This window comes from Caretta caretta, chromosome 1, assembly GCF_965140235.1.
Source record: "Caretta caretta isolate rCarCar2 chromosome 1, rCarCar1.hap1, whole genome shotgun sequence".
Classification (NCBI taxonomy): Eukaryota; Metazoa; Chordata; order Testudines; family Cheloniidae; genus Caretta; species Caretta caretta.
The window spans coordinates 58,449,087-58,474,200 of record NC_134206.1 but is presented as its reverse complement, the minus strand read 5'-3'; the positions used below and the strand labels follow the sequence as shown (position 1 = coordinate 58,474,200).

Here is a 25,114-nt window from a genome sequence, read left to right as displayed (position 1 = left end):
GCTCTTCAACCTATGATCAGAGGTCTGACACAGAAGATCCAACTAAACCATGCATTTACACATACATTATAATTACTATGTAATTTACTGTGGTGAATGGTGATAGATAAAGAATTTGAATATTTGAATTTATAATTTTTAAAATCGATGTATTATGTGTGGGACACTGCTTAATATCAGATGGAGAGCAGTGAAGCCCTGGTCATAGAACCTTGACATGGACGCTATTAAAGGGGCTGAGAGAGCCCTTCCCAACCAGGAGAGCACATGTATGTCCACTATCATCAATTTATTTGTGACAATATTGTGATGAAATGTTGGTAGAGGACAAAAAATTAAAGACTAGTAAATTCAATAAATGCACTTTGTAGGCCTGAAATACTGCTTTATCTAGGATGGAACCCAGTATTTAACTTCAATACAACATTCAGCTCACTGTTAGTTTAAAACTTCCTTTCACTTCAGGTCTCAATGTTCAATCCCATGTGTGTGGCTGGATCCCACTCTGATTAGATATCCTAACATGTGAGTCACCACAACCATGCAGCCCCTGTTGGAGCATAGAACTGATCTACTGAGGGTCAGGCAAGGAAGAAAGAGATGATCTTGAAGTTTAGATACATCAGGAGTCAGGAGGCCTGAATTTCTATTCTAAATTCTGCTGTAAACTTCCTGTGTTACGTTGAGCACTGTGTTCTCTTTGAGCACAAGTACAGTACTACCTTAATTTCCTTGTATGCGAAATAATACTTACCTATCTCATAAGAGTGTCATGAGTCTAAGTTGAGATCTTTTGTGGGAAGAGTAGGGGAGGGGGTGAGAATCTTAGATATCTATGTTGTCCTTGGATCTTAATGTTAAGTACTATTTTACTTGCTTTGAACAGCTGCATGAGTCTGAACAGTGATTCTTCTTTGAGTGCTTGCTCATATCCATTCCCATGTAGTTGCACGTGCTGCGTGCATAGTCACCGTATGGTTTTTCCCTCAGCGGCATCTGTCAGGTCAGCTCTGGTGCTCCCTGGAGTCGCGTCCTCGTGCCGCAGTATATAAGGGCCTGTTGCCCCCTGATTTCCTTCTTTCCACCTCTAATGGTCGCTGGAACTGCTCGTCCTTGCTTTGCAAGTACTCTCACCAGTGGACTTTGGACTTTTGTCTTTTTCTCCTGTAAATAGTTAAAATTTTAGCTGTTAGTTGTTACAGACTAGTTAGTAGTAGTAGAGTAGGACCCCGCTTAATGGGGTTCTTCCCTGACACCGGGACATGCCTCGGTCTTTGGGGTATAAGCCGTGTGAGGCTTGTCACAAGCCTATGCCCATTAGCAACCCCCACTCGGCTTGCCTCAAGTGTTTGGGTGAATCCCATCTGCATGACTCTGCAGGATTTGTAAAAGTTTCAAACCCCAGACCCAGAAAGAAGGGGACCAGAGACTTAAGTTCTTTCTGATGGTGGCTCTTTGCCCTCCCTTGGAGCCAAGTCATGCCGACTCAGCATCAAGCACCTATGCCTCTGTAAGAAGCGCACCAGCTTCTTTAAGAGAGAGCCACCACAGCCTGGCCTCTCCGGCACCAAGGAGGGACTCCTCATCTGCATCCTGGGACTCCCGGCTCCACCAAAGTTTGCCCATGCAGAGGAGGTCTGCTCACATGGCACTGATCCCATTCACTGATGCCGCAAAAGAAACAACGCAAAACAGACAGGGTAAGCTCCCCTACTCCAAAGCCCGCCAGTCACAAGGAAACTGGCAAAGTGACATCCATGCAGGGCTACTCGGGTTCAACAGCTGCCAAATTTGGTACCGTCGACAACGGCCCCAGTGAGGGGGCCGTTGAATACAGTGCCATTGAACTTTCCTCCGAGGGAGAGCCACAGGAGTGCAGGACTGGAGCTTCCATCGACGCCATGAGGCGTTCTAGGCAGCGTTCTAGTTCAGGACTTAATATCCCTATCAGTACTGCCATCACCAACCAGGTGCTATCCAGCACTGGAGGCGAGAGCGGCTATGGCACCAAGACCACAGATGCCGTCGAAAGGTAAGCCAGCAATGATGCAACAATTACAAACTACATGACAACAATGTTCTGTATAAACAGACAGGGTGGAGCATGTTCCTCTCACCTATGTCAGGAAGCCTTCCACCTTTGGGAGTTCTGCGTAACCCACTCGATCCATCTTAAGGCCTCTTACCTTCCTGAGGCCCAGAACATGTTAGCAGATCATCTCAGCAGTTCCTTCTCCATTCACAAGTGGTCCATTTGACCAGAGGTTGTGAGGCACATATTCTAGAGATGGAGAACTCCCCAGATAGACCTGTTTGCGACAAAGTACAACAGGACATGTCTGCAGTACTGCTCCTTTCAGAGTCACATTCCAGGCTCGCTCACAGACACGTTCCTTCTCCCCTGGAAGGACCATCTTTTCTATGCATTCCTACCCATTCCGCTCATACACAAGGTCCTGCTGAAGGTCAAAAGGCACATAGTGAGCCCGATGCTGATATCGCTGGCCTGGCCATGTCAGCACTGGTTCACCACTCTCCTGGACCTCTGGGTGGAAATAGCAATCACGCTACCTGTGTTTCCAGATCTAATCTCTCAGGATTATGGATTTCTACATCATCCAAACCTCAGATCTCTCTATCTCACAGCCTGGAAGCTCCATGGCTGAATCTCTTTGGAGTTAATGTGGTTGGGGACGGTTCAAGAGGTTCTGTTAGGGAGCAGAAAGCCATCCACAAGGGCCACTTACATGGCAAAATGGAAAAGGGTCTCGATCTGGTCAGTACAGAAAGGGGTCTCACCCATCTGAGCACCAATACCATGTATTCTGGAATATTTACTACATCTGAAACAGTAAGGGATGTGGGTGTCTCCGATTAAAGTACACCTGATGGCTATCTTGCCTTTTCACCCAGGGTGAGCAGCAGGTCCATTTTCATTAATGCGCTCTGTAGCCATTTTCTTAAGGAACTGGACAGGCTGTACCCACGGCTGAGGCAGCTGATCCCACCTTGGTACCTTAACTTGGTACTATCAAGACTCACGGGAGCCCTGGTCAAGTACTTGGCAACATGCTCTTTGCTTTACTTGTCATGGAAGGTGGCCTTCCTCGTGGCCATCACCTTGGCCAGGAGTGTCTCGGCAATCAGGTCCCTTACTTTGGAACCGCAATACATAGTTTCAGAGTGGTAGCAGTGTTAGTCTGTATCACCAAAAATAATGAGGAGTAATTGTGGCACCTTAGAGACTAACAAATTTATTTGGGACTTCATCAGATGCATGAAGTGGAAAATACAGTAGGCAGGTATATATACACAGTACATGAAAAGATGGGAGTTGCCTTACCAAGTTGGGGGTCAGTGCTAACGAGACAATTCAATTAAAGTGGAAGTGGGCTATTCTCAACAGTAGAATACCAAGGGAGGAAAATCACTTTTGTAGCGGTAATCAGGCCAAAGTGATCAGGGTGGCCATTTCAAACAGTTGACAAGAAGGTGTGAGTAACAGTAGGGGGAAATTAGTTTTTGTAGTGACCAATCCACTCCCAGTCTTTATTCAGGCCTAATTTGATGGTGTCCCATTTGCAAATTAATTCCAGTTCTGCAGTTTCTTGTTGGAGTCTGGTTTTGAAGTTTTTTTGTTGAAGAATTGCCACTTTTACATCTGTTATTGATGACCAGGGAGATTGAAGTGTTCTTCGACTGGTTTTTGAATGTTATAATTCTTGACGTTTGATTTGTGTCCATTTATTCTTTTGCGTAGAGACTGTCCGGTTTGGCCAATGTACATGGCAGAGGGGCATTGCTGGCACATGATGGCATATATCACATTGGTAGATGTGCAGGTGCCTATCCCTGCAACAAACCCCGTTGGCAACTCTGTCCGCATATCTATTCAAGGGACACCATCATAGGACCTAACCACATCAGCCACACCATCTGGGGCTCGTTCACCTCCCTCACTCAGAGCATATGGACACACAAAGGGGCAGAATTAAGGTTGCAGAGTCAACTGTAAATATGGCTTTTCCAAGCTTTTGAGTTCTTGACTTTGCAACCTCAATAACTTTCTTTTAACTTAGTTTTTGGTTTGTGCTTTTTATTGTAATCTGTATAGAGATGTAGTTAAATCCAAATGAGCAGATATTGTTATCTAATGATAAAGTGTAGAAGGAAAAAAGTATCCCAAGAACATAGTGCTTTGGTAATCCCTTTACACTGGAAGAGTGAGACAGAAAAGCAGTCATTGAAAGAGTGGTCACAGGGTTAGCAGGAGATTGGAGAACGAGGCAAAGATAGTATTATCACAAAAGCTAAGGGTGAATGGACTATACAAAGAATGAAAAGTAGGGTCAGAGGCAGCTGGAAAGGTTAAGGGGTGGGGGTGAGAATGGAGTAGAGACACTAAGACTTCACTAGGATGAAATAAAATAAACCCCCATGGAATTCAAATGCTTTATAAACATATGTCTAGGTAGTTTTTTTAAAAATCCCTGAAATTACAGTTTTAAAATCTATAAACTAACAATGCAAAAAACTTAGTGGAGAGTATAATTATTTACCCTGATTGTGTACGTCAGCGGTTTGTAGATAACCATGAGCCCGTTAGTGGATTTACTTCTACTTGTCACTTTTTTTTTCTTACAAGCGTAGCAACATACACAAGGTGTTCTATGCAATTGGCACTTAAATGCCTGACCTGTACACTCCAGGCCAAATTCTGCTCTGTTGAATATATATAAATTTGGAATAATTCCATAAACTTAACTGAGAGCAGAATTTGGCCCTCCATCTCAAATATAAAATATGTCAGAGACATTCATGAAAAAAGTTCTAGAATATGGTGTGCTGTTTTCATTTGTATATTTTGTATAAAACATTCATAGATTTAATGTATCATACATTGATAAAATGGCATTCACTTTTAAAAACAAACAAACATGTAGCCATTTAGTTCCAGCAGTCTTGGAGTTTTTCAAAGGCAAGTAACACCGGTAACAAATGGAGAGTTGTAGAGTGTGTGAAAATATGAACTTGAATTTTTTTAAAAACAGATGTTTAAAGTTAAGCCAAATCTGTATTTAGGCACTGAAATAAGTGGCCGGATGTTGAGTGCTGAGTATCTAGTAACTCCCATTAAGTCACTATTAAATCAAGATTAAAAACTGTGATTTATATTTTTATTTTACTTTATTTTGTTTAATTTGTAAAGGTAATCAGCAAAACGGGGGAAAGGAAATGCTTTTGTCCCTCCCCACCCTCTTTCTTCTCAATGAGGTATTAAAAAGGTGGCCTGAATGGTTGTGTTTTCTTTTGGAGTTTTTGGGGAGAGGAGGATTATTAATTGTTTTTAAATACTTTTTTCTTACTTTAAGTTAGAAAGTCAGACTTTGTTTATTTTATTTGGAATACTCTGCACTGCTTCAGAACTGGCAGGATTATGACATTGTAAGTACCAAGAATGTGAGCATTTAGCAATTGTGCAGGGAAGGGTTTCAGTTTAATCACCTCTTAATTTAAATGCCCAGAAAACAGTAGTGAGGTAAGATCTTTGTGCAAGTTTCAGTACCATTGCCTCTTCAATGGAAAGCTGATAAAGTTCTTTCTTCAGTTTCTAGTCCTCCAAGGTGTCCTCCAGCAAAACAGGAAATTGTGGTTTATTATTCCTAAGGTGAATAAACAGGCAGGGGGAAAAAAAACACTTTAAATTTTTGTCCAGCCTTTATTTAGTACACCATAAAAAATAAATAAAAAAGCACAAACCCAATTTATTTTCCTTAGCATGTTAATTTTTAATGTCCAGGACACTGGTCGATAGTATGTATTAAAATATATTGCATTGTGGTTTATGTGAGACAAAGGACAAATGCCATGTTTGGACAGACCCAAATGTTTGACTAGACTGAACAAGACAAAGATTCTGTCCAAATAGGGAATCATGAAGTACACTCACTCTGTTCTTTTTTTGTTTGTTTTTAATTTTAATTAGGTTCTTTTAGTAATTATAAAGCATTTCCCACAGAGAAAAGGCATTCTAATAATTAAAACGCAAAAGGCTGAAGAGGTTGCCGATTTCTGGTTTTGGTACAGATCAGTCTTCCTCTGTTTATTTCAGTTATCAAGTAATGTACAATTGATAGAAAAGCAAGATGGTTCTGCAACATTCGAATGGGTAAACAGATTTCCATGATTAAAAATATACATACAATGTTTGATGCTGCACATCTGAAGCTCTTACTCTGTCATTATTTATGTAATGCTTTATCTATTAACGAAAGTACAAACATACTAGCACTGTGAACGGAAAGAAATTGCACAATACTTCCCTCATGCTGAAAGCTGTTTGCCAAGCAGTTCATAGAATCATAGAATATCAGGGTTGGAAGGGACCTCAGGAGGTCATCTAGTCCAACTCCCTGTTCAAAGCAGGACCAATCCCCAGTTTTTGCCCCAGAACCCTAAATGGCCCCCTCAAGGATTGAACTCACAACTGTGGGTTTAGCAGGCCAATGCTCAAACCATTGAGCTATAAGCCTTCTTTATGAAGCTATCAATAATGTTTTGATTAATGTCCAAGTTAATAGGTCATATTTATAGTTGGAATAATATAACATGAAATACCTCTTTAAATTTCACCAGCAATCCAGAAAGTAAATTATGTAAAGTTACTGCATCAACCATTTGTTGGTTTAATCTTTGAACTTTCAAAATGTTTTACATAAAGATTTATATTTAAGTCGTGTGTACCTTTATGTTAACTTAATTCATTTCTTTCTGGGAAGAAGGTAGCAAGCAAGCAGCGTGCTATGGAAAGGAATGTATACATTAATGGAAGAAAGATGGCCTGTTGGGTGCACTGGGTTATGTGATGCATTCCTATGTAACAGTTTCAAACACCTTTTTATTTTTAAGGTTATTCTGGTGCAAGTTAATCCAGGGGAGGCTTTTACAATAAGAAGAGAAGATGGACAGTTTCAGTGCATTACAGGTAAAGATAATAATGTATTTCCTTGATATTCTCATTTTATTTTAGTATAAACAGAAGGTATTGCAAGAAATTCTTTCATTGTGTAAATGTTTGGGTTTTGAAGTTGTAGGAAGGGGGTTGATGAGGATATGATTTAAAAATAGTTTTAAGGAAGATTCCAGTTAATGCTAGTGTATAGCTTTTTTTTCTTTTTCACTATCATAACCATAACCAGTGCATTTTTACATGTATCATGAAATTAAATTCTGCAAAGGAAATTACTGTAAAGTCTACAGTGCAGATGAAGATGTACCATAGCAACAATTATGGTTTTGCTTATTTATTACATGCAAATCTCAGTTTTAAAATTTACAGCTGTAATTTGGTTTTTGAAAGTTACTTACTGACTCTGGAAACCGTTTGTTTGGCAGTCATTTGAAGGTAACTGTAAAATTAATCCTGGGGATTTTTAAGGTAGAGAAGAAAGTGTAGCAATGAACTGTTTTAAAAAAATGAAATCTTCATTCCGCTTGTGGAGAGTATTAAACAGTTCCTACTATAATAACAGCAGGACCAGGAAGCAGTGACTATCACAGCAGTCCATGAATGTACAGGGACCAGTTGTGAGAGTAGCAGTGCTTCTGGCATTAGACTGGCCTCTGTGCACCTGGTCTCCCTGTGCTCATCAATGCAGGTGTGGTATGGTACCGTACTACTTAAAAAGTTGGCACTAACAGGACATTAATCTGTAAACTTCATGCATTCTTAGAGGCACTTGCTCTTTACTTTCAGAGAACAACTGCTATCATGGTGGAAACATAGGCCTGGATGAACAAAAGTATTTAGGTGCCTAAGTCCCTGTTTTAGGCACACAAGTCCCAGTTTCAGGAACACTGTGAAGCACAAAGCTCCCACTAAACCTTGTAGGCGCCTACGTTTTCGCAGTAAAAATTTCCCAGGCACCTATGTTTCTGCCTCTGTGCATGCACACTGCTGCCTCCCTTAAGTCTCCTCCAGATGCCTATCTCCTGCCTAATCCCCAGAGTGATTTGCAACCCAGAGGAAGATAGGCATTCGGTTGCCTAAGAGCTTGTCTTCACTTAAAGCACTACAGTGGCGTTGCTGTAGCGCATCAGTGAAGACACTACCTACGCTGAAGGGAAGGGATCTCCCATCAATTTAGGTACTCCACCTCCCTGAGAAGCGGTAGCTAGGTTGATGGGAGAATTCTCCCATTGACCTTCTGCTGTCTCCGGGAGGGGGGGCAGATAGGTCGGTTTAACTGCGTCACTCAAGGATGTGGACTTTTCACGCCCCCTGAGCGACACAAGTATACCAACCTAGTTTCCTAGTGTAGACCAGGCCAGAGTTGCATGCAAATTCTGATCCAGTAGACAACCTCTGCCATGCCTACCAGATCACGTCCCACAGGTGAGTTCACACAAAATAGTTTGGGGGATGGCAGAGGAGGACTACCCTCAGAACTTTTACCCCAATGGTTAGGGTATACAAATGCCCCTCCTCCTGCAGGTGAGAAGAGATATGAGCAGGGATTTCTACCGTTGAGCTATGGGATACTCTAATGTGGGGCTCCCTCCGTCTCTCCTGTTGAAGCTTTTGCACTTCAGATAAATAATTAAAGAATAATTTGGGACAGAAAGAGAGCAAGCACAAGCATGAGAATGATTCTGTAGCTTTGTGGTTAGAGCACTCATCCAAGGTGTGGAAGACTCCAGATCCAGTGTTGCTACGCAGTGACTATCCAGAGTGCAACAGCTTCATCAGCATAGGCACATAACTCCAGAAACGTAGTCACAGTTGAGAATCGCAAGCAGAGATCGGCATTGTCCTTCACTAGATTTAGGTACCTATCTCCATGAGAGAGTAGAGTTCAGCAAACACCCCTCTCATCAGCATCTTCCATTGGCTAGAGTAGGTGGCTCCCTGTCCAGCATGCTGGTTTTTGTGAATCACGGTCTAAGACTACGTCTACACACAATTAGACACCCACGCCTGGCCCAGGCCAATTGATTCAGAATCGTGGGCCACAGGCTGAGGAGCTGTTTAATTGATGTAGACTTCTGGGCTTAGGCTGGAGCCTGGGCTTTGGGATCCCGAGGTGGGAGGGTCCCAGAGCTTGGGTTCTAGCAATTAAACTGCCTGAGCCCCAGGAGCCTGAGTCAGCTGGCATGGGACAGCCCTAGGTTTTTATTTGCAGTGTAGACATACATTTAGGAATCTGTGTCCCTGTTTATTATATTGGGAGCCTAAGTGCCTAACTCAGGCTTTGTGAATTGCAGTAATTTTTCTAGGTGCTTGAAAGTTGTGATGCTGAACGTCACAACCCCTAACCCTTTTTGTGCATCCAGGCCCATATTCTTTTTCTTTACAAAAAAAACAAATGTAGTCTCAAGCCCTACTATTAGCATGCTCTAACTTGTAGAATGTCACATTGGAGAAATGAAATCTTACTCACATTATAAAAACATAAGAATGGCCATAATGGGTCAGGCGACTGGTCCATCTAGCCAAGTATTCTGTCTTGCAACAGTGGCCAGTCCCAGATGCTTCAGAGGGAGTGAACAGAAAAGGGCAATTATTAAGCAATCCATACCCTGTTGGCCAGTCCCAGCATCTGGCACCCAGAGGTTTAGGAGCACCCAGAGCATAGGGTTGCATCCCTGATCATCTTGGCTAATAGCCATTGCTGGATCTATCCTCTATGAACTTATCTAATCCTTTTTGAACGCAGTTATACTTTTGGCTTTCACCACATCTCCAGACAATGAGTTTGACAGATTGACTGTGCATTGTGTACTTCCTTATGTTTGTTGTAAACCTGCTACCTATTAATTTGATTTGGTGACCCCTAGATTTTGTGTTATGAAATGGGTAAATAACACTTCCTTATTCACTTTTTCTTCACACCATTCACAATTTTTAGACCTCTATCATATCCCCTCTTAGATTTTTCTTTTCTAAGCTGAACAGTCCCCTTTAAAATCTCTCCTCCTAAGCTGAACAGTCCCCTTTGAAATCTCTCCTCCTATGGAAAATGTTCCATACTGCTAATCATTTTTGTTCCCCTTCTCTGCACCTTTTCCATTTCTAATCTATCTTCTTTGAGATGGAGTAACCAGCACTGTACATAGTATTCAAGGTGTGGACATACCATGGATTTGTTGGTATCATAGCATGATGATACTTTCTGTCTTATTATCAATCCCTTTTCTACTGGTTCCTAACATTCTGTTAGCTTTTTTGACTGATAACCACATTGAGCAGATGTTTTCAGATAACTATCCATGATGACGCCAAGATTTCTTTCTTTAGTGGTAACAGCTAATTTAGAACCCATCATTTTGTATATATAATTGGGATTATTTTTTTCAATGTGCATTACTTTGCATTTATCAACATTGAATTTCAGCTGCCATTTTGTTGTCGTCACCTAGTTTTATGAGATCCCTTTGTGACTTTTTGCAGCCTCAACTATCTTGAGAATTTTTGTATCATCTGCAAACTTTGCATCTCGCTGTTTACCACCTTTCCCAGATAGTTTATGAATATGTTGAAAAGCAAAGGTCCCAGTACCAATCCCTGGGGGACCCTGCTATTTACCTCTGACCATTTAAATAAACTGACCATTTATTTCTCTCCTTAATTTCTCATCTTTTAGCCAGTTACTGATCCATGAAAGAACCTTCCCTCTTATCCCATGACTATTTATTTTGCTTTAAAGTGTTTGGTGTGGGACGTTGCCAAAGGCTTTCTGAAAGTCCAAGTACACTATATCAACTGGATCACCCTTGTCCATATGCTTGTTGACCCCCCTCAAACAATTCTAATAGATTGGTGATGCATGATTTCCCTTTACAAAAGCCATGTTGACTCTTCCCCAACATATCACGTTAATCTATATGTCTGATCATTTTGTTCTTTACTATAGTTTTGACTTGTTTACCTGGTACTGAAGTCAGGCTTACCAGCCTATAATTGCCTGAATTCCCTCTGGAGCCTTTTTTAAAAATTGGTGTGACATTCGCTATCCTCCACTCATCTGGTACCGAGGTTGATTTATGTGATAGATTACATACCACACTTAGTAGTTCTGCAATTTCATATCTTAGTTCCTTCAGAATTTTTGGGTGAATGCCATCTAGTCCTGATGATTTATTACTGTTAATTTATTAATTTGTTCCAAAACCACCTCTATTGACACCACAATCTGGGGCAGTTCCTCAGATTTGTCATCTAAAAAGAATGGCTGAGGTGTGGGAATCTCCCTGATATCCTCTGCAGTGAAGATGGATGCAAAGAACTCATTTAGTTTTTCTGAAATGGCCTTGTCTTCTTTGAGTGCTCCTTTAGCATCTTGATTGTTCAGTGGCCCCACTGATTGTTTGGCAGGCTTTCTACTTCTGATGTACTTTAAAAAAAATTGATGTTAATTTTTGTGTCTTTTTCTAGTTGCTCTTCAGATTTCTTTTTGGCCTGACTAATTTTACTTTTACACTTGACTTCCAGAGTTTATGCTCCCTTCTATTTGCCTCAGAAGTATTTGACTTCCCATTTTTAAAGGATGTCTTTTTTTCTCTAACTGCCTCTTTTACTCTGCTATTTAGTCATAATGGCACTTTTTGGTCCTCTTGCTGTTTTGTTTTGTTTTGTTTTTAACTTGGGGTATAGATTTAGTTTGAGCCTCTATTATAGTTTCCATAGTATGGTTTAAATTAGGGGTGAACAAACTTTTTGGCCCAAGGGCCACATCTGGGAATAGAAATTGTATGGTGGGCCATGAATGCTCACAAAATTTGGGTTGGGGGAGAAGGGGGGAGGGGCTCTGGTTGGGGGGGTGGGCTCCAAGGTGGGGCCAGAAATGAGGAGTTCAGGGTGCAGGAGGGGGCTATGGGCTGGGACCGAGGGGTTTGGAGGGCTGGAGGGGGATCAGGGCTGGGTTAAGGGGTTGGGGTACAGGAAGGGGTGCAGGCACCAGCAGAGGGTGCGGGCTCTGGGGTGGGGCTAGGGATGAGGCGTTTGGGGTGCAGGAGGGTGCTCCAGGCTGGGATCGTGGGGTTCGGAGGGTGAGAGGGTGATCAGGGCTGGGGCAGGGGGTTGGGGCATGGTGGGAGGCTCAGGGGTGGAGGCTCCAGGCGACGCTTACCTTAAGCGACTCCCGAAAGCAGTGGCATGTCCCTTCTCTGGCTCCTATGTGGAGGCACAGCCAGGTGGCTCTGCACGCTGCCCCGTCCTCAGGCGCCGCCCCTGAAGCTCCCGTTAGCTGTGGTTCCCAGCCAATGTGAGTTACAAGGGCGACACTTGGGGTGGGGGCAGAGTGCAGAGTGGAGCCCCCTGGCTGCCCCTACGAATAGGAGCCGTAGAGGGGACATGCCACTGCTTCCGGGAGCCACGTGGAGCAGCCCCCGACCCTGCTCCGCAGCTTGAGCAGGACCGTGCCGCTGTTTCCGGGAGCTGCGTGGAGCGACCCCCTGACCCTGCTCCCTGGCTGGAGCGCCGGAGCTGCTGCTTCCGGGAGCCGCGTGCAGTGTCCCCTGACCCTGCTCCTCAGCTGGAGCGCTGGAGCGGGGCAAGCCTCAGATCCTGCTCCCCAGTGGGTGCTCGATGGCCCGATTAAAATGGCTGGCAGGCCGGATGCGGCCCAGGCCATAGTTTGGCCACCCCTCGTTTAAATAGTTTCCACGCAGCTTACAGGTATTTCACTCTTGTGGTTGTTCCTTTTAATTTCCATTTAACTAGCTTCCTTATTTTTGTGTAGTTCCTCCTCTTGAGGTTAAATGCTATTGTGGTGGGTTTCCTTGCTATTTTCCCCTCTATAAGGATGTTAAAAAATTAATTTCATTATGGTTACTATTACCAAGAGGTTCAGCTTCATTCAGCCCTTGGACCAGATCCTGTACTTCACTTAGGACTAAATCTCCCCTTGAAGGTTTCAGGACTAGTACGCCAAGAAGCAGTCATTAATGGTGCCTAGAAATTTTATCTCTGCGTCCTGTCCTGAAGTGACATATAAATCCCCCATTATTATTGGGGTTTTTTATTTTTGTAGCTTCTCTGATCTTCTGGAACATTTCACAGTCACCATCAGCCACCTGGTCAGCTAGTCGGTATTATATTCCTACTGCTATACTATTATTGTTCAAGCATGGAATTTCTATCCATAGACATTCAATGGTACACTTTGATTCATTTATGATTTTTACTATATTTAACTATGCTTTCTTTCATATATAGTGCAGCTCCCCCATGAGCACAAACTGCTCTGTCATTCCTAATATCCTGTTATTACTGTGTCTCATTGCTTATCGTCATTTCACCATGTTTCTCTGATCCCTATATCAATATCCTCATTTAATACCAGGCAGTCATTTCCACCCATCTTAATGTTTAGCCTTCTAGTATTTTGATGCAAACACTTAAAGAATTTGTCAATATTTAGTTATATAATTGAGTGGGACTCTTTTTCGTTTGACTGTTTCTCTTCAGCTCCAATCTGTACTTTATCAATTTCTGTCCTCTTCCCTTTACTAGAATACAGGGACTAAGGGATGTCTCTGTACGAACTGTGTGGTCCTTGCACCTGTCAGCTTTCCGCCAGCCCTTAGTTTAAAAACTCCTTACTGCCTTTTTAATTTTACATACGAGCAGTCGGGTTCCATTTTGGTTTAAGTGGAGCCCATTCTTCCCATATAGGCTCCTCTGTGGCTTCACAGTGATTGAAATATATTTCTGTCAGTTTCTGACTTCATATATCAAACATGATGTCCTCTCCATATCCCCTTTATTCCAGTTCTTCCTCTTACATAACAAGACCATGTTATGTTGTTATGGGGTCATAAGATGTACACCGTTCTGTAGGCAAATATTTGCCATAATTCTTTTTAATTACATGAAAACTTTTTTCTTTATTATTTTTATTTATTTTACACGCATAAATAAGTCTACAAATATTTGAAGTGTTTATACATGAAGAAGGGAGAAAATATTTGTCATAATAAATGGGAATGTAATTAGGACAGGAGTAGGAGTAATAGAATAACTAGAGTAAAAGTAATGGGATGAAATTTAAAAGGGAACATTTAGGCTCAGTGTCAGGGGGGAAACTTTCAGACAGTGTGATTTATGAGCCTATGGAATGATTTCCTAAGGGAAGTGGTGAAAACACCTTCACGTGACATGTTTAAAACGAGACTGGAGTAACACTACTAGATGTTCTATTGGGAACAATGTTGTGTTATTGGGGAATTCGACAAAATTACCTCACAGATCTTTTTTCTTTCTGACGTCTTGTAATGCCCCACATGCTTTGGGCCTGGGTTTTCCCAACCAACAAATGAATACAGAACAACTAAGTATTTTAAAGACATCTTCCTTTGTATAAGGAAATTGCTGGCTCCCAGAATTTGGAGGTTTCTTTCTCCAGCAGGTAAGGGTACCCTTGCCAATTGAGAGAAGCCTGAAGAAAAGAGAATAGAGTAGGCTATGGGCTCTCAGCCTCAGTGGGGCGACTCCCAGCGGCTCTCAGCCTCAGTGAGCCACCTCTCATCAGAGTACAGCATGATTAAATCCTAGAAGAGCTCCAAGGCTGGGAAGTGCCCATGTTGCCAGGCTCTCTCAACCATATATGGCAAGTGCCTTCTGGATGAACAGAGGAAGAGCAGATTCTGAAGAAAGGAAGTGTTATGGGAATGCAGGAAGGATTACTATTCCCAGACCTCTTCCATCCTCAAGAAGGGAGACTGCCTCTTTTCTCTCCAAGGGTTTTTACATTTTCATTAATAGACCCATCAGGCACGCAGCCCAAATCCAACCTGCTCCAGCCAAATGGTAACAGCACTCACAACATGGCATGCAGATGTAAGCACAGCTCCATCCATGCCATCTCCCAAGTAAGACCAATCCTGTTCAGACCACAGCAGAAGCAAAAAGCTACCAGTACTCCTCCAGCTATCTCCCTGCTCCCCAGTAAAGCACCACAGGAAGCTCACCATACAGCACCATTGTGGCAGTCACATGCATGGTTCTCAGGTCACTCTAGCCTTCTCAGCAATACAGGGCAGTGTAGGTTGTCAAAAGGATTATTTTCTTCAGCATTTTCATTTGTTAGTCCAGTTTAGTCACCACGAGAGATACTTGTTATAGAACAGGTTTCAGAGTAGCAGCCGTGTTAGTCTGTATTCGCAAAAAGAAAAGGAGTACTTGTGGCACCTTAGAGACTAACAAATTTATTTGAGCATAAGCTTTTGTGAGCTACTGCTCACTTCATCAGATGCATTCAGTGGAAAATACAGTGGGGAGATTTATATACATAGAGAACATGAAACAATGGGTGTTACCATACACACTGTAACGAGAGTGATCACTTAAGATGAGCTATTACCAGCAGGAGAGCTGGGGGAACGCCTTTTGTAGTGATAATCAAGGTGGGCCATTTCCAGCAGTTGACAAGAACGTCTGAGGAACAGAGGGTGGTGGTGGTGGGGAAATAAACATGGGGAAATAGTTTTACTTTGTGTAATGACCCATCCACTCCCAGTCTCTATTCAAGCCTAAGTTAATTGTATCCAGTTTGCAAATTAATTCCAATTCAGCAGTCTCTCATTGGAATCTGTTTTTGAATTTTTTTTGTTGAAGAATTGCCACTTTTAGGTCTGTAATCGAGTGACCAAAGAGATTGAAGTGTTCTCCGACTGGTTTTTGAATGTTATAATTCTTGATGTCTGATTTGTGTCCATTTATTCTTTTACGTAGAGTCTGTCCAGTTTGCCCAATGTACATGGCAGAGGGGCATTGCTGGCCCATGATGGTATATATCACCTTGGTAGATGCGCAGGTGAACGAGCCTCTGATAGTGTGGCTGATGTGATTAGGCCCTATGATGGTGTCCCCTGAATAGATATGTGGACACAGTTGGCAACGGGCTTTGTTGCAAGGATAGGTTCCTGGGTTAGTGGTTCTGTTGTGTGGTGTGTGGTCGCTGGTGAGTATTTGCTTCAGGTTGCGGGGCTGTCTGTAAGCAAGGACTGGCCTATCTCCCAAGATCTGTGAGAGTGATGGGTCGTCCTTCAGGATAGGTTGTAGATCCTTGATAATGCGTTGGAGAGGTTTTAGTTGGGGGCTGAAGGTGTTGGCTAGTGGCGTTCTGTTATTTTCTTTGTTGGGCCTGTCCTGTAGTAGGTGACTTCTGGGTACTCTTCTGGCTCTGTCAATCTGTTTCTTCACTTCAGCAGGTGGGTATTGTAGTTGTAAGAATGCTTGATAGAGATCTTGTAGGTGTTTGTCTCTGTCTGAGGGGTTGGAGCAAATGTGGTTGTATCGTAGAGCTTGGCTGTAGACAATGGATCGTGTGGTGTGGTCTGGATGAAAGCTGGAGGCATGTAGGTAGGCATAGCGGTCAGTAGGTTTCCGGTATAGGGTGGTGTATATGTGACCATCGCTTATTAGCACCGTAGTGTCCAGGAAATGGATCTCTTGTGTGGACTGGTCCAGGCTGAGGTTGATGGTGGGATGGAAATTGTTGAAATCATGGTGGAATTCCTCAAGGGCTTCTTTTCCATGGGTCCAGATGATGAAGATGTCATCAGTGTAGCACAAGTAGAGTAGGGGCATTAGGGAACGAGAGCTGAGGAAGCGTTGTTCTAAGTCAGCCATAAAAATGTTGACATAATGTGGGGCCATGCGGGAACCCATAGTAGTGCCGCTGATTTGAAGGTATACATTATCACCAAATGTGAAATAGTTATGGGTGAGACAAGTCACAAAGTTCAGCCACCAGGTATGCCGTGACATTATCGGGGATACTGTTCCTGACGGCTTGTAGTCCACCTTTGTGTGGAATGTTGGTGTAGAGGGCTTCTACATCCATAGTGGCCAGGATGGTGTTTTCAGGAAGATCACCGATGGATTGTAGTTTCCTCAGGAAGTCAGTGGTGTCTCAAAGATAGCTGGGAGTGCTGGTAGCATAGGGCCTGAGGAGGGAGTCTACATAGCAAGACAATCCTGCTGTCAGGGTGTCAATGCCTGAGATGATGGGGCGTCCAGGATTTCCAGGTTTATGGATCTTGGGTAGCAGATAGAATACCCCAGGTCAGGGTTCCAGGAGTGTGTCTGTGCGGATTTGTTCTTGTGCTTTTTCAGGGAGTTTCTTGAGCAAATGGTGTAGTTTCTTTTGGTAACCCTCAGTGCGATCAGAGGGTAATGGCTTGTAGAAAGTGGTGTTGGAGAGCTGCCTAGCAGCCTCTTGTTCATATTCCGACTTATTCACTAGTGTCCTAGAGAAGGGGAGTGGAGAGGGAGGGACCTGGGCTCTCCCTCTACTCCAGGTCCCAGCCCAGGGGCCCTAGGGATAGCGGTAAACCACTTGAACTAGCGGTTCCTTCCCCTGGGCTACTTCCCTCTCCTGCCCTTCAGCTTTTGGGGCTTCCTGCCCTACCTCTGCACAAACCAGGTGTCCCTTTACCTAGGGTCTTGGTCTTCTTAGCCCACCACAGCACTTCTCCAAACTCTCCTCTGCTTCCCTCCAAACTGCTGTCTGCTCTAACACCAATCCACTCTGCTTCAACTCCTCATGTCTGATTGAAGCAGGGGGGTTTTATCATGTGACTGTCTTCGGGTGCTTTAGTTGGCTTCAGGTGCTTTAATTAATCTCTAGCGAACTTTCTTCCCTCTACAGGGAATAAAGCTCCCTTCTAACACTCTCCTGCTGCCCTCTGGCCATGCTGTATCACATATTTCCACCTCCCACCCTCCCCCCGCTCAACACCATGGGGTTGGGCTACTTGGGAAGAGAGGCAGTGCTGTCGTGATAGGCCATCAGTGTTGCAGTGTTGGCTTCCGACTCTACCCGGAAATGGAAGGGTGCAGGGATAGGAACCACCTAGTCACTCTTGCGTTCTTCTCCTTGTTTCTGTGCATCCACTGGAGTGGGGCATGGTCTGTCATGAGGGTAAACTGCAACCCCAGTAGGTAGTAGCAGACAGTGTCCATAGCCCATTTTACCACCAGACATTCCTTTTCAATGGTGGCGTACTTTTGTTCCCTGGGGAGGAGTTTCCAGCTGAGGTACAAGATCGGGTGTTTCTCCTCCCCTACCATCTGCGAAAGGACGGCTCCTAGCCCTACCTATGAGGCATCTGTTTGTAGGATGAATTTCTTGAAGTCTGGGGCTATGAGTACTGGATGGCAGCAAAGGGCTGTCCTTAAATCTGCAAATACTCCTTCTGCCGCATCAGTCCACTTTACTATCTCAGCCTTTATCAAATCCGTCAGTACCTGTGCTCTTGTGGCAAAATGAGGGATGAATCTCCGATAGTATCCTCCTATCCCTAGGAATGCTCTTATCTGCTTTTCGCGGACTGGTCGAGGCCAACCTTGTATTGCCTCCACTTTGTTCCATTGGGGTTTCACCAAACCTCTCCCTACTACATACCTGAGGTATCTGGCCTCAGCTATTCCTATCAAGCACTTGAGAGGGTTGGCAGTGAGGCCGGCCTTCCGCAGGGCGTCTAGTACCGCTTCTACTTTTCCTAGGTGTGTTTCCCAGTCAGGGCTATATCGTCTAGTTTCAGAGTAACAGCCGTGTTAGTCTGTATTCGCAAAAAGAAAAGGAGTACTTGTGGCACCTTAGAGACTAACCAATTTATTTGAGCATAAGCTTTCGTGAGCTACAGTTCACTTCATCGTCTAGATAGGCGTCATACTTGGCATGGGGTCGCAGCAATTTGTCCATAAGTCATTGGAATGTTGCAGGGGCCCTATGGAATCCAAAAGGGAGGACAGTGTATTGGAACAGGCCATCGGGTGTAGAGAAGGCAGTCTTTTCCTTGGCATTCTCGGCCAGGGGAATTTACCAATATCCTTTGGGCAGGTCCAGAATGGTTAGGTATCGGGCCTTGCCTAACTGATCAACTAGCTCGTCAATGCGTGGTATTGATAGGCATCGAATTGGGATACTTCATTCAACTTCCGGAAGTCGTTGCAAAACCTCAGGGTGCCATCAGGCTTGGGGACTAGGATGATAGGGCTGGACCACTAGCTGTGGGATTCTTCAATAACCCCGAGTTCCAGCATCTTCTTCACTTCTGTCCTAATTTCTTCCCTTTTAGCTTCCGGTATTCGGTATGGTCTTATCGTCACTCTTACTCCGGGACGGGTGACAATATGATGTTGGACCAGTGTCGTATGGCCCGGCTGTCTACAGAACACGTCCTGGTTCTGTTGGATCATATCAATGACCCCTCTTCATTGTTCTGGAGTTAACTCAGGAGATATCTTCACCTGCCTCTGTGGGTCGTCTGTCTGGGGTGGAGCTCCCCGAATGACCAGGCACGTCTCTCTGTCACGCCAGGGCTTCAGTAAGTTGATGTGATAGATTTGCGCTGGCCTTCGGCGGTCTGGTTGTCTGACCTTCTAGTCCACCTCCCCAATGGCTTCCACTATCTCATATGGTCCATGCCATCTGGCTAGGAGTTTGCTTTCTGCTGTCGGCACTAGCACCATCACCCGTTCCCCCGGCTGAAATCTCTGTACTTTCACCCGACGGTTGTAATATGTCCGCTGAGCCTCTTGTGCTTTTTCCAAATGTTCTCGTACTATAGGGGTTACTTGAGTTATTCGCGCTCTCATCTGTGTCACGTGCTCATTGACATTCTTTCCTGGGTTGGGTTGTTCTTCCCAATCTTCCTTGGCAATATCTAATATTCCGCATGGGTGGCGTCCGTATAGTAGTTCAAAGGGAGAAACCAGTGGACGCCTAAGGGACTTCCCGTATAGCAAATTTTAGATACGGTAGAAGGGTATCCCAGTCTTTTCCGTCCTTTGCTACCACCTTCTGGATCATACTTTTAAGGGTACTGTTAAACCGCTCGACCAGTCCATCTGTTTGTGGTTGGTAGACTAAGGTCCATATGGCCTGGATGCGGAGTATGGTACATAAGTCTTTCATTAATTTTGACATGAAAGGGGTTCCTTGGTCTTTCAGGATCTCCTTAGGGATGCCCACTCTGTCAGAAACCTGGAGTAGTTCTTTTTCTATTGCCTTGGATGTGGGGTTTCTTAAAGGAATGGCTTCTGGATACCGTGTGGTGTAGTCAAGGATGACTAGTACATTTCGGTGGCCCCGTGCCGATCTTTCCAGTGGGCCCACTATGTCCATGGCTATCCTCTCGAAAGGGACTTCAATAATAGGCAAAGGTACTAATGGGGCCCACAAGTGAGGTCGGGGGCTGTGCAACTGGCATTCCGGGCAGGAGACACAATAGCGCTGGACCTCTGCACGTATTCCTGGCCAATAAAACCTTCTTAGGACTCCATCCAGTGTCTTGTCTACTCCTAGATGTCCCCCAGATAGATGTGTGAGCTAACTCTAGTACTGCCCTTGTGTGTTTCCATGGGACTAAGAGTTGCTCTACTTCTTCCCCTCACATTTGCACTCTCCTGTACAACAGATCGTGTTTGAGCACATAGTATGGCCTTGGGCATTTGGTCTTTCCTTCCACGGATACACCATTTACTTCCATTACCTCCTCCTTCACATTCGCGTATAGTGGGTCATTGGCTTGATCCTGCCCAAAATTCTCATGTGTGGTACCAATCTGATCTAATTCCAGGGGGCCTGTTTCTACTCCGCCCCCTGGGTTGCCCCTACTTGGGCTAGGAACCGCCTCCAAGTCCTCACTGGCCTGAATTATCTCCTGACCTCCTGAACGAGTTCGCCTACCAACAAGGGAGGTTTTCTGGTTCTCTGCTAGAATTCTGGTTTGCCATGTCTCACCCCCTGGGGTCTGGAACAGTTTGCGGGCTGCCAGCTGTCTTTCCATGAGGGAGATCAACTCATCATAGGTGGAGGGGTCATTCTGGCCAACCTAAGTTCAGAGGCCTGGTGGTAGCCCCTTCATATACCGGTCCAGTACCAGGACCTCTATCATCTGCTCAGAGCTGAGGGCCTCAGGGCGCAGCCATTTCCGGATCAGGTGGATCAGGTCAAACAATTGTGATTGGGGTGTCTTGTCCTCTGAATACTGCCACTCATGGAACCTCTGGGCTAACAACACCGTCGTTACTCCATATCTGGCCAGGATCTCTGCCTTCAGCTGGGGGTAATCTGCTGCAGTCTCCACGGCCATATTGTAGTAGACCTTCTGGGCCTCCCCACACAGGAACTGGGCGAGGATACCAGACCACTGATCTCGGGGCCAGGCTTCCCACAGGGCTGCTCTTTCAAAAGCCAGGAGATATGCCTCCACATCATCCTCCCATGTCATTTTCTGTAGGCAGTGGCTGGCCCATATGGTCCGGGTCCCGTCGCAGTTGCGGTTCAGCTCCATAAGGGCCTTTATCTGGTTCACCAGCTCTTGCAGCAGGGCTCGGTCCTGGGCAGCCTGACTCATCAACAGAGGATTAGTCTCCTGCTGCATCCGAGTCGCCTCCTGTTGGGCAGTTGCTTGGACCCAGGTAGCCTCCTGCTTGGCTGCAGTGGCTTGTATTAGGGCCTTGACCACGTCATCCATCTTAGGGACGGGAGGGATTTGGCTAACCCTGGTTTAAGTCCCCAGCTTGTAGATCCCACTTCTGACACCACGTATGGCAAATTGCCGGCACTACTATGATGGGTCTCACGCTTTCTCTTCTTGGGGGGAGTTTCAGGGCACTGTTTCTTGCCCCTGAACTAGGGTATTAACTGCCCCACTAGTGTCCTAGAGGAGAGGGGGGAGGGAGGGAGGGACCCGGGCCCTCCCTCTACTCCGGGTCCCAGCCCAGAGGCCCTAGGGATAGCAGTAAACCACTTGAACTAACAGTTCCTTCCCTTGGGCTACTTCCCTCTCCTGCCCTTCAGCTTGTGGGGCTTCCTGCCCTCCCTCTGCACAAACCAGGTGTCTCTTTACCTAGGGTCTTGGTCGCCTTAGCCCACCACAGCACTTCTCCAAACTGCTCTCTGCTCCAACACCAATGCACTCTGCTTCAACTCCTCCTAACTGCTCTCTACTCCAACATCAATCCACTCTGCTTCAACTCCTCCTCCTGTCTGATTGAAGCAGGGGGTTTTTATCATGCTGTATCACAATAGGCAATTGTGTGTCTCACAGTGGATGCCTGTTTGTATACTGAGCCAAATGCTAATGAAGAGAGGACATTTACAGGAAGAAATAAACAGCAGCAAAGGATCCTGTTTACGAGTTAAGACAAATTATTGGGCTACATCTAGGGGTGCAGAGGCACACCTTGATCCTTCACAGAGGATGCAAGCTGCCAGCATTTGTCTTATGAACAGAGGCTCACAGCCAAGCCTGATGTAAAAGGCTGGAAGGACTTTGGGTGAGCATTGCTCTGTAAGACATGAGAGTATCTCCTGAACTAAGTCTAGGTTCTAGAATGCGTAATGATTTTATTCTATATGTATCCATTTGTTTCCAGTATTTCTAATTGCTATCACTTGCATCTCTATACTTTGTTCAATGAACTTTTACTTGTTTTCATTATAAACATATCTATGTGCTGTGTGTTAAGTGGGTTGATGATCTGATGAGTAACTGGTAAACTGGGGTGTACTGCTTCTTTGGAAACAGCAAATTTGTGAGTACTGAGAGTGTCCATTGGACAGTCCAGGGAGATGTTTGTGGGTTGCTATGTGCCTGTTGCTAACCTGGAGAGAGAAAGTGGGGCTTGCATAGGTCTAGTGGGGATTGTTTGTCTTACCTGTGGGGGCAGATAAGACTTCCACACGCTAAGGGCAGATGTCAGCAAGGTGCCTCACAACCGTAGGTACCTCTGGGAAGTGTCACAGAGGCAATCCAGGGAATGGGCAGGATTTCAGATCCTCAATTGCATAAAAAAGATGGAGAAGGTTTTTCTGCTTTCCATATACTAAGAGTGGAGGGGTTAAAACCAGCAGAACTAGTTTTCTGAGATCTGTTACTTTCTATTTCTTACAAGGCTCTCTAAGCTCTTTCCATGCACCTATTACTCCTGAGGACATTCTGTGCCAACAAAAAAAAAATTCTGTGCACAATATTTTAACATTCTGCAAAATTCTGCAGATTTTATTTGTCAAATAAATGGAGGCTCTAGCATGGCAGTGGGGAGCACAGGTCACTGGCTGCACAGAGGTAAAAGATCAATGTACAGCTCCCCCCACCCCGGGGACACAGACTCAGTGGTGAAGCCGCACCCAACCCTTGCACAGCGCAAGGACTGGGCCTGCCCCAAAAACACCCCAAGGCCCTTCCCCTCTGTGCCAGGTGCACCAGGTATCGGCAGGCAGGCTCAGCAAAGCAGGATGTAAGTGTGGAGGGGCTTAGTGTAGGGGGATCCAGATGTGGGTTGAGAGGGTTTTGTGTGGGGCAGTCTGGGTGCATGTGGCTCAGTGGGGAATCTGGATGCACAGTGGCTTGTTGGGGGGTTCTGGGTGCAATGGTAATGGGATTCTGCAGGGGAGTCCAGGTGAAGATGGTTGGGGCTCAGTGGGAGCAGGTCTGGATGTTGGAGGGATAGATCTCAACAGGTGAGTCTGGGTTTGGCGTGCTCAGTGCGGGGTCCAGGTGCTGGGGGAGTGGGGCTTATCAAGGGGGGGTTCTGAGTGCGGGGGGATGAGGTTTGGCGGGAGGGTCTGGGTATGAAGGGGTCTGGATGCATGGGTGTTGGGTGGATGCAGGGAGCAGCTCCCTGTATATGGATAACTCCCCCTGCAGCTGAGAAGCGATGGGTGCAGGAAGCAGGGAGGGAGGGAGTTTGCAGAGCTTCCTGCAGTTGGGGGAGAAATCTGGGGGTGGGTCTGACCTGACCCCGGATGCCATGCAGGGGAAGAGGAAATCTCATCCTCCCCAGCCCACCAGGGACTAGTAGCTGGAAGCCACCAGCTGGGTCTTCCCCAGTCCTGCCCACTGCCCCATAGTGATTTACCTCTCGGCCAGCTGCCCTGGGCTCCCAAAACATACTGCTGGGGAGGGTTGCCTGACTGCTTTGTTGGCTTCCCCATCAGAAAATCATTTTTCTGCAGAGAAGCAAAGAAATCTGCGGGAGACATAAATTCTGCACATGCGCAGTGGCACAGAATTCCCCCAGAAGTAACCAACCTGTGACGGATATAGCTGTTGGACAGTAATCTCTCTCTGAAAGAAAATTAGCACTACACATATTGCTAAAGTTGTTATATCTGCACCGGGGAGAAAATGCAGACATTTTCATGGAGAATCCAAGAGGGGATACATCTTTCTGCGAAGTGGATAAGGGAACTAGCAGCTCCTTGAAACTTGAAGCAGTATTCAAGGTCCTCTTACACAGGAAAATGCAAGCTTCTCTAAAGAGGATGTTCAGGTCTTCTCCACAGGCCATGGAGTCTAAGATCTATTAGATGACTGCAAGAATTGAGCAAATCTCTGGCTGCCAGAAATAAGGAGTCATATGTTGCCAAGACCTCATCCTATCTTAGTCTCTTTCTTTAATGATGGCACATTCTATATTATCAGGATGTCTTTTTGCTCTATTGTCTCTTCTGTCTGAGCTCTAAAGCTTTGGGGGTATTAATTAGGTACCCCCTATTTAGATACTACTGTTCATCACTATATAAATTCTTGGATAGCTAGAAAGTTCTTTGGGCTTGAATCACCTTCTCTAAAAAAGGTTACTCTAAAGTCAGACTGGCAGCTGTCTCCCTTCAATGAAAATTCTTGACTTGAAGGAATTAAAAAAGTTTGAGCAGTCACTAACTAATAAAAAAGACTCAGGGGCTTCTTGGGGAGGAGAGTAGATGCCTCTTGCTTTCCCCCTCCTTTCCAAATGCCATTCGTACAGTATATCTCTCAAACCTTCAGGAAGAGCCTGCAATACCTGAGCTTATTGCCCAGATGAGAGACCACTACTATTTGTTCATGTACACCTTGGCCAAGAACTAGATTTCCTGCTATCTGCAAACATAATTGGATGTAGCTTTTGTGGGTCATGCAGGCAACTGTAAAATATTAATCCATCCTGAATGTTGGATTTCTTGTACTACTATGGGAGGTCAAAAACATACAGACCGGTATAGAAGATTTAAGAGAGAAACGGAAAATTATCCTGAGCCGTTATTTTCCTTTCTTCAAGATGTATACAAGTCTAGAACTTGTCCCTGAAATAATTTGTTTAATGCTATTGGTT

General features: G+C 44.9%; 1 protein-coding gene across 10 annotated transcripts in view; it reads left to right on the top strand.

The window, feature by feature from the left end:
- The window catches only part of FNDC3A (fibronectin type III domain containing 3A), a 207,363-nt gene that overhangs the window by 88,194 nt on the left and 94,055 nt on the right, over window positions 1-25,114 (top strand). For 8 of the 10 annotated variants that reach the window (XM_048849789.2, XM_048849826.2, XM_075128431.1 and 5 more), the window contains one exon: window positions 6,910-6,985. In XM_048849789.2, coding sequence (XP_048705746.2) covers window positions 6,910-6,985 — 76 coding nt within the window. Of the gene's footprint in view, window positions 1-6,904; window positions 6,986-25,114 lie in introns of those variants that run through there. The other 2 variants (XM_048849862.2, XM_048849852.2) reach the window with 1 other exon arrangement.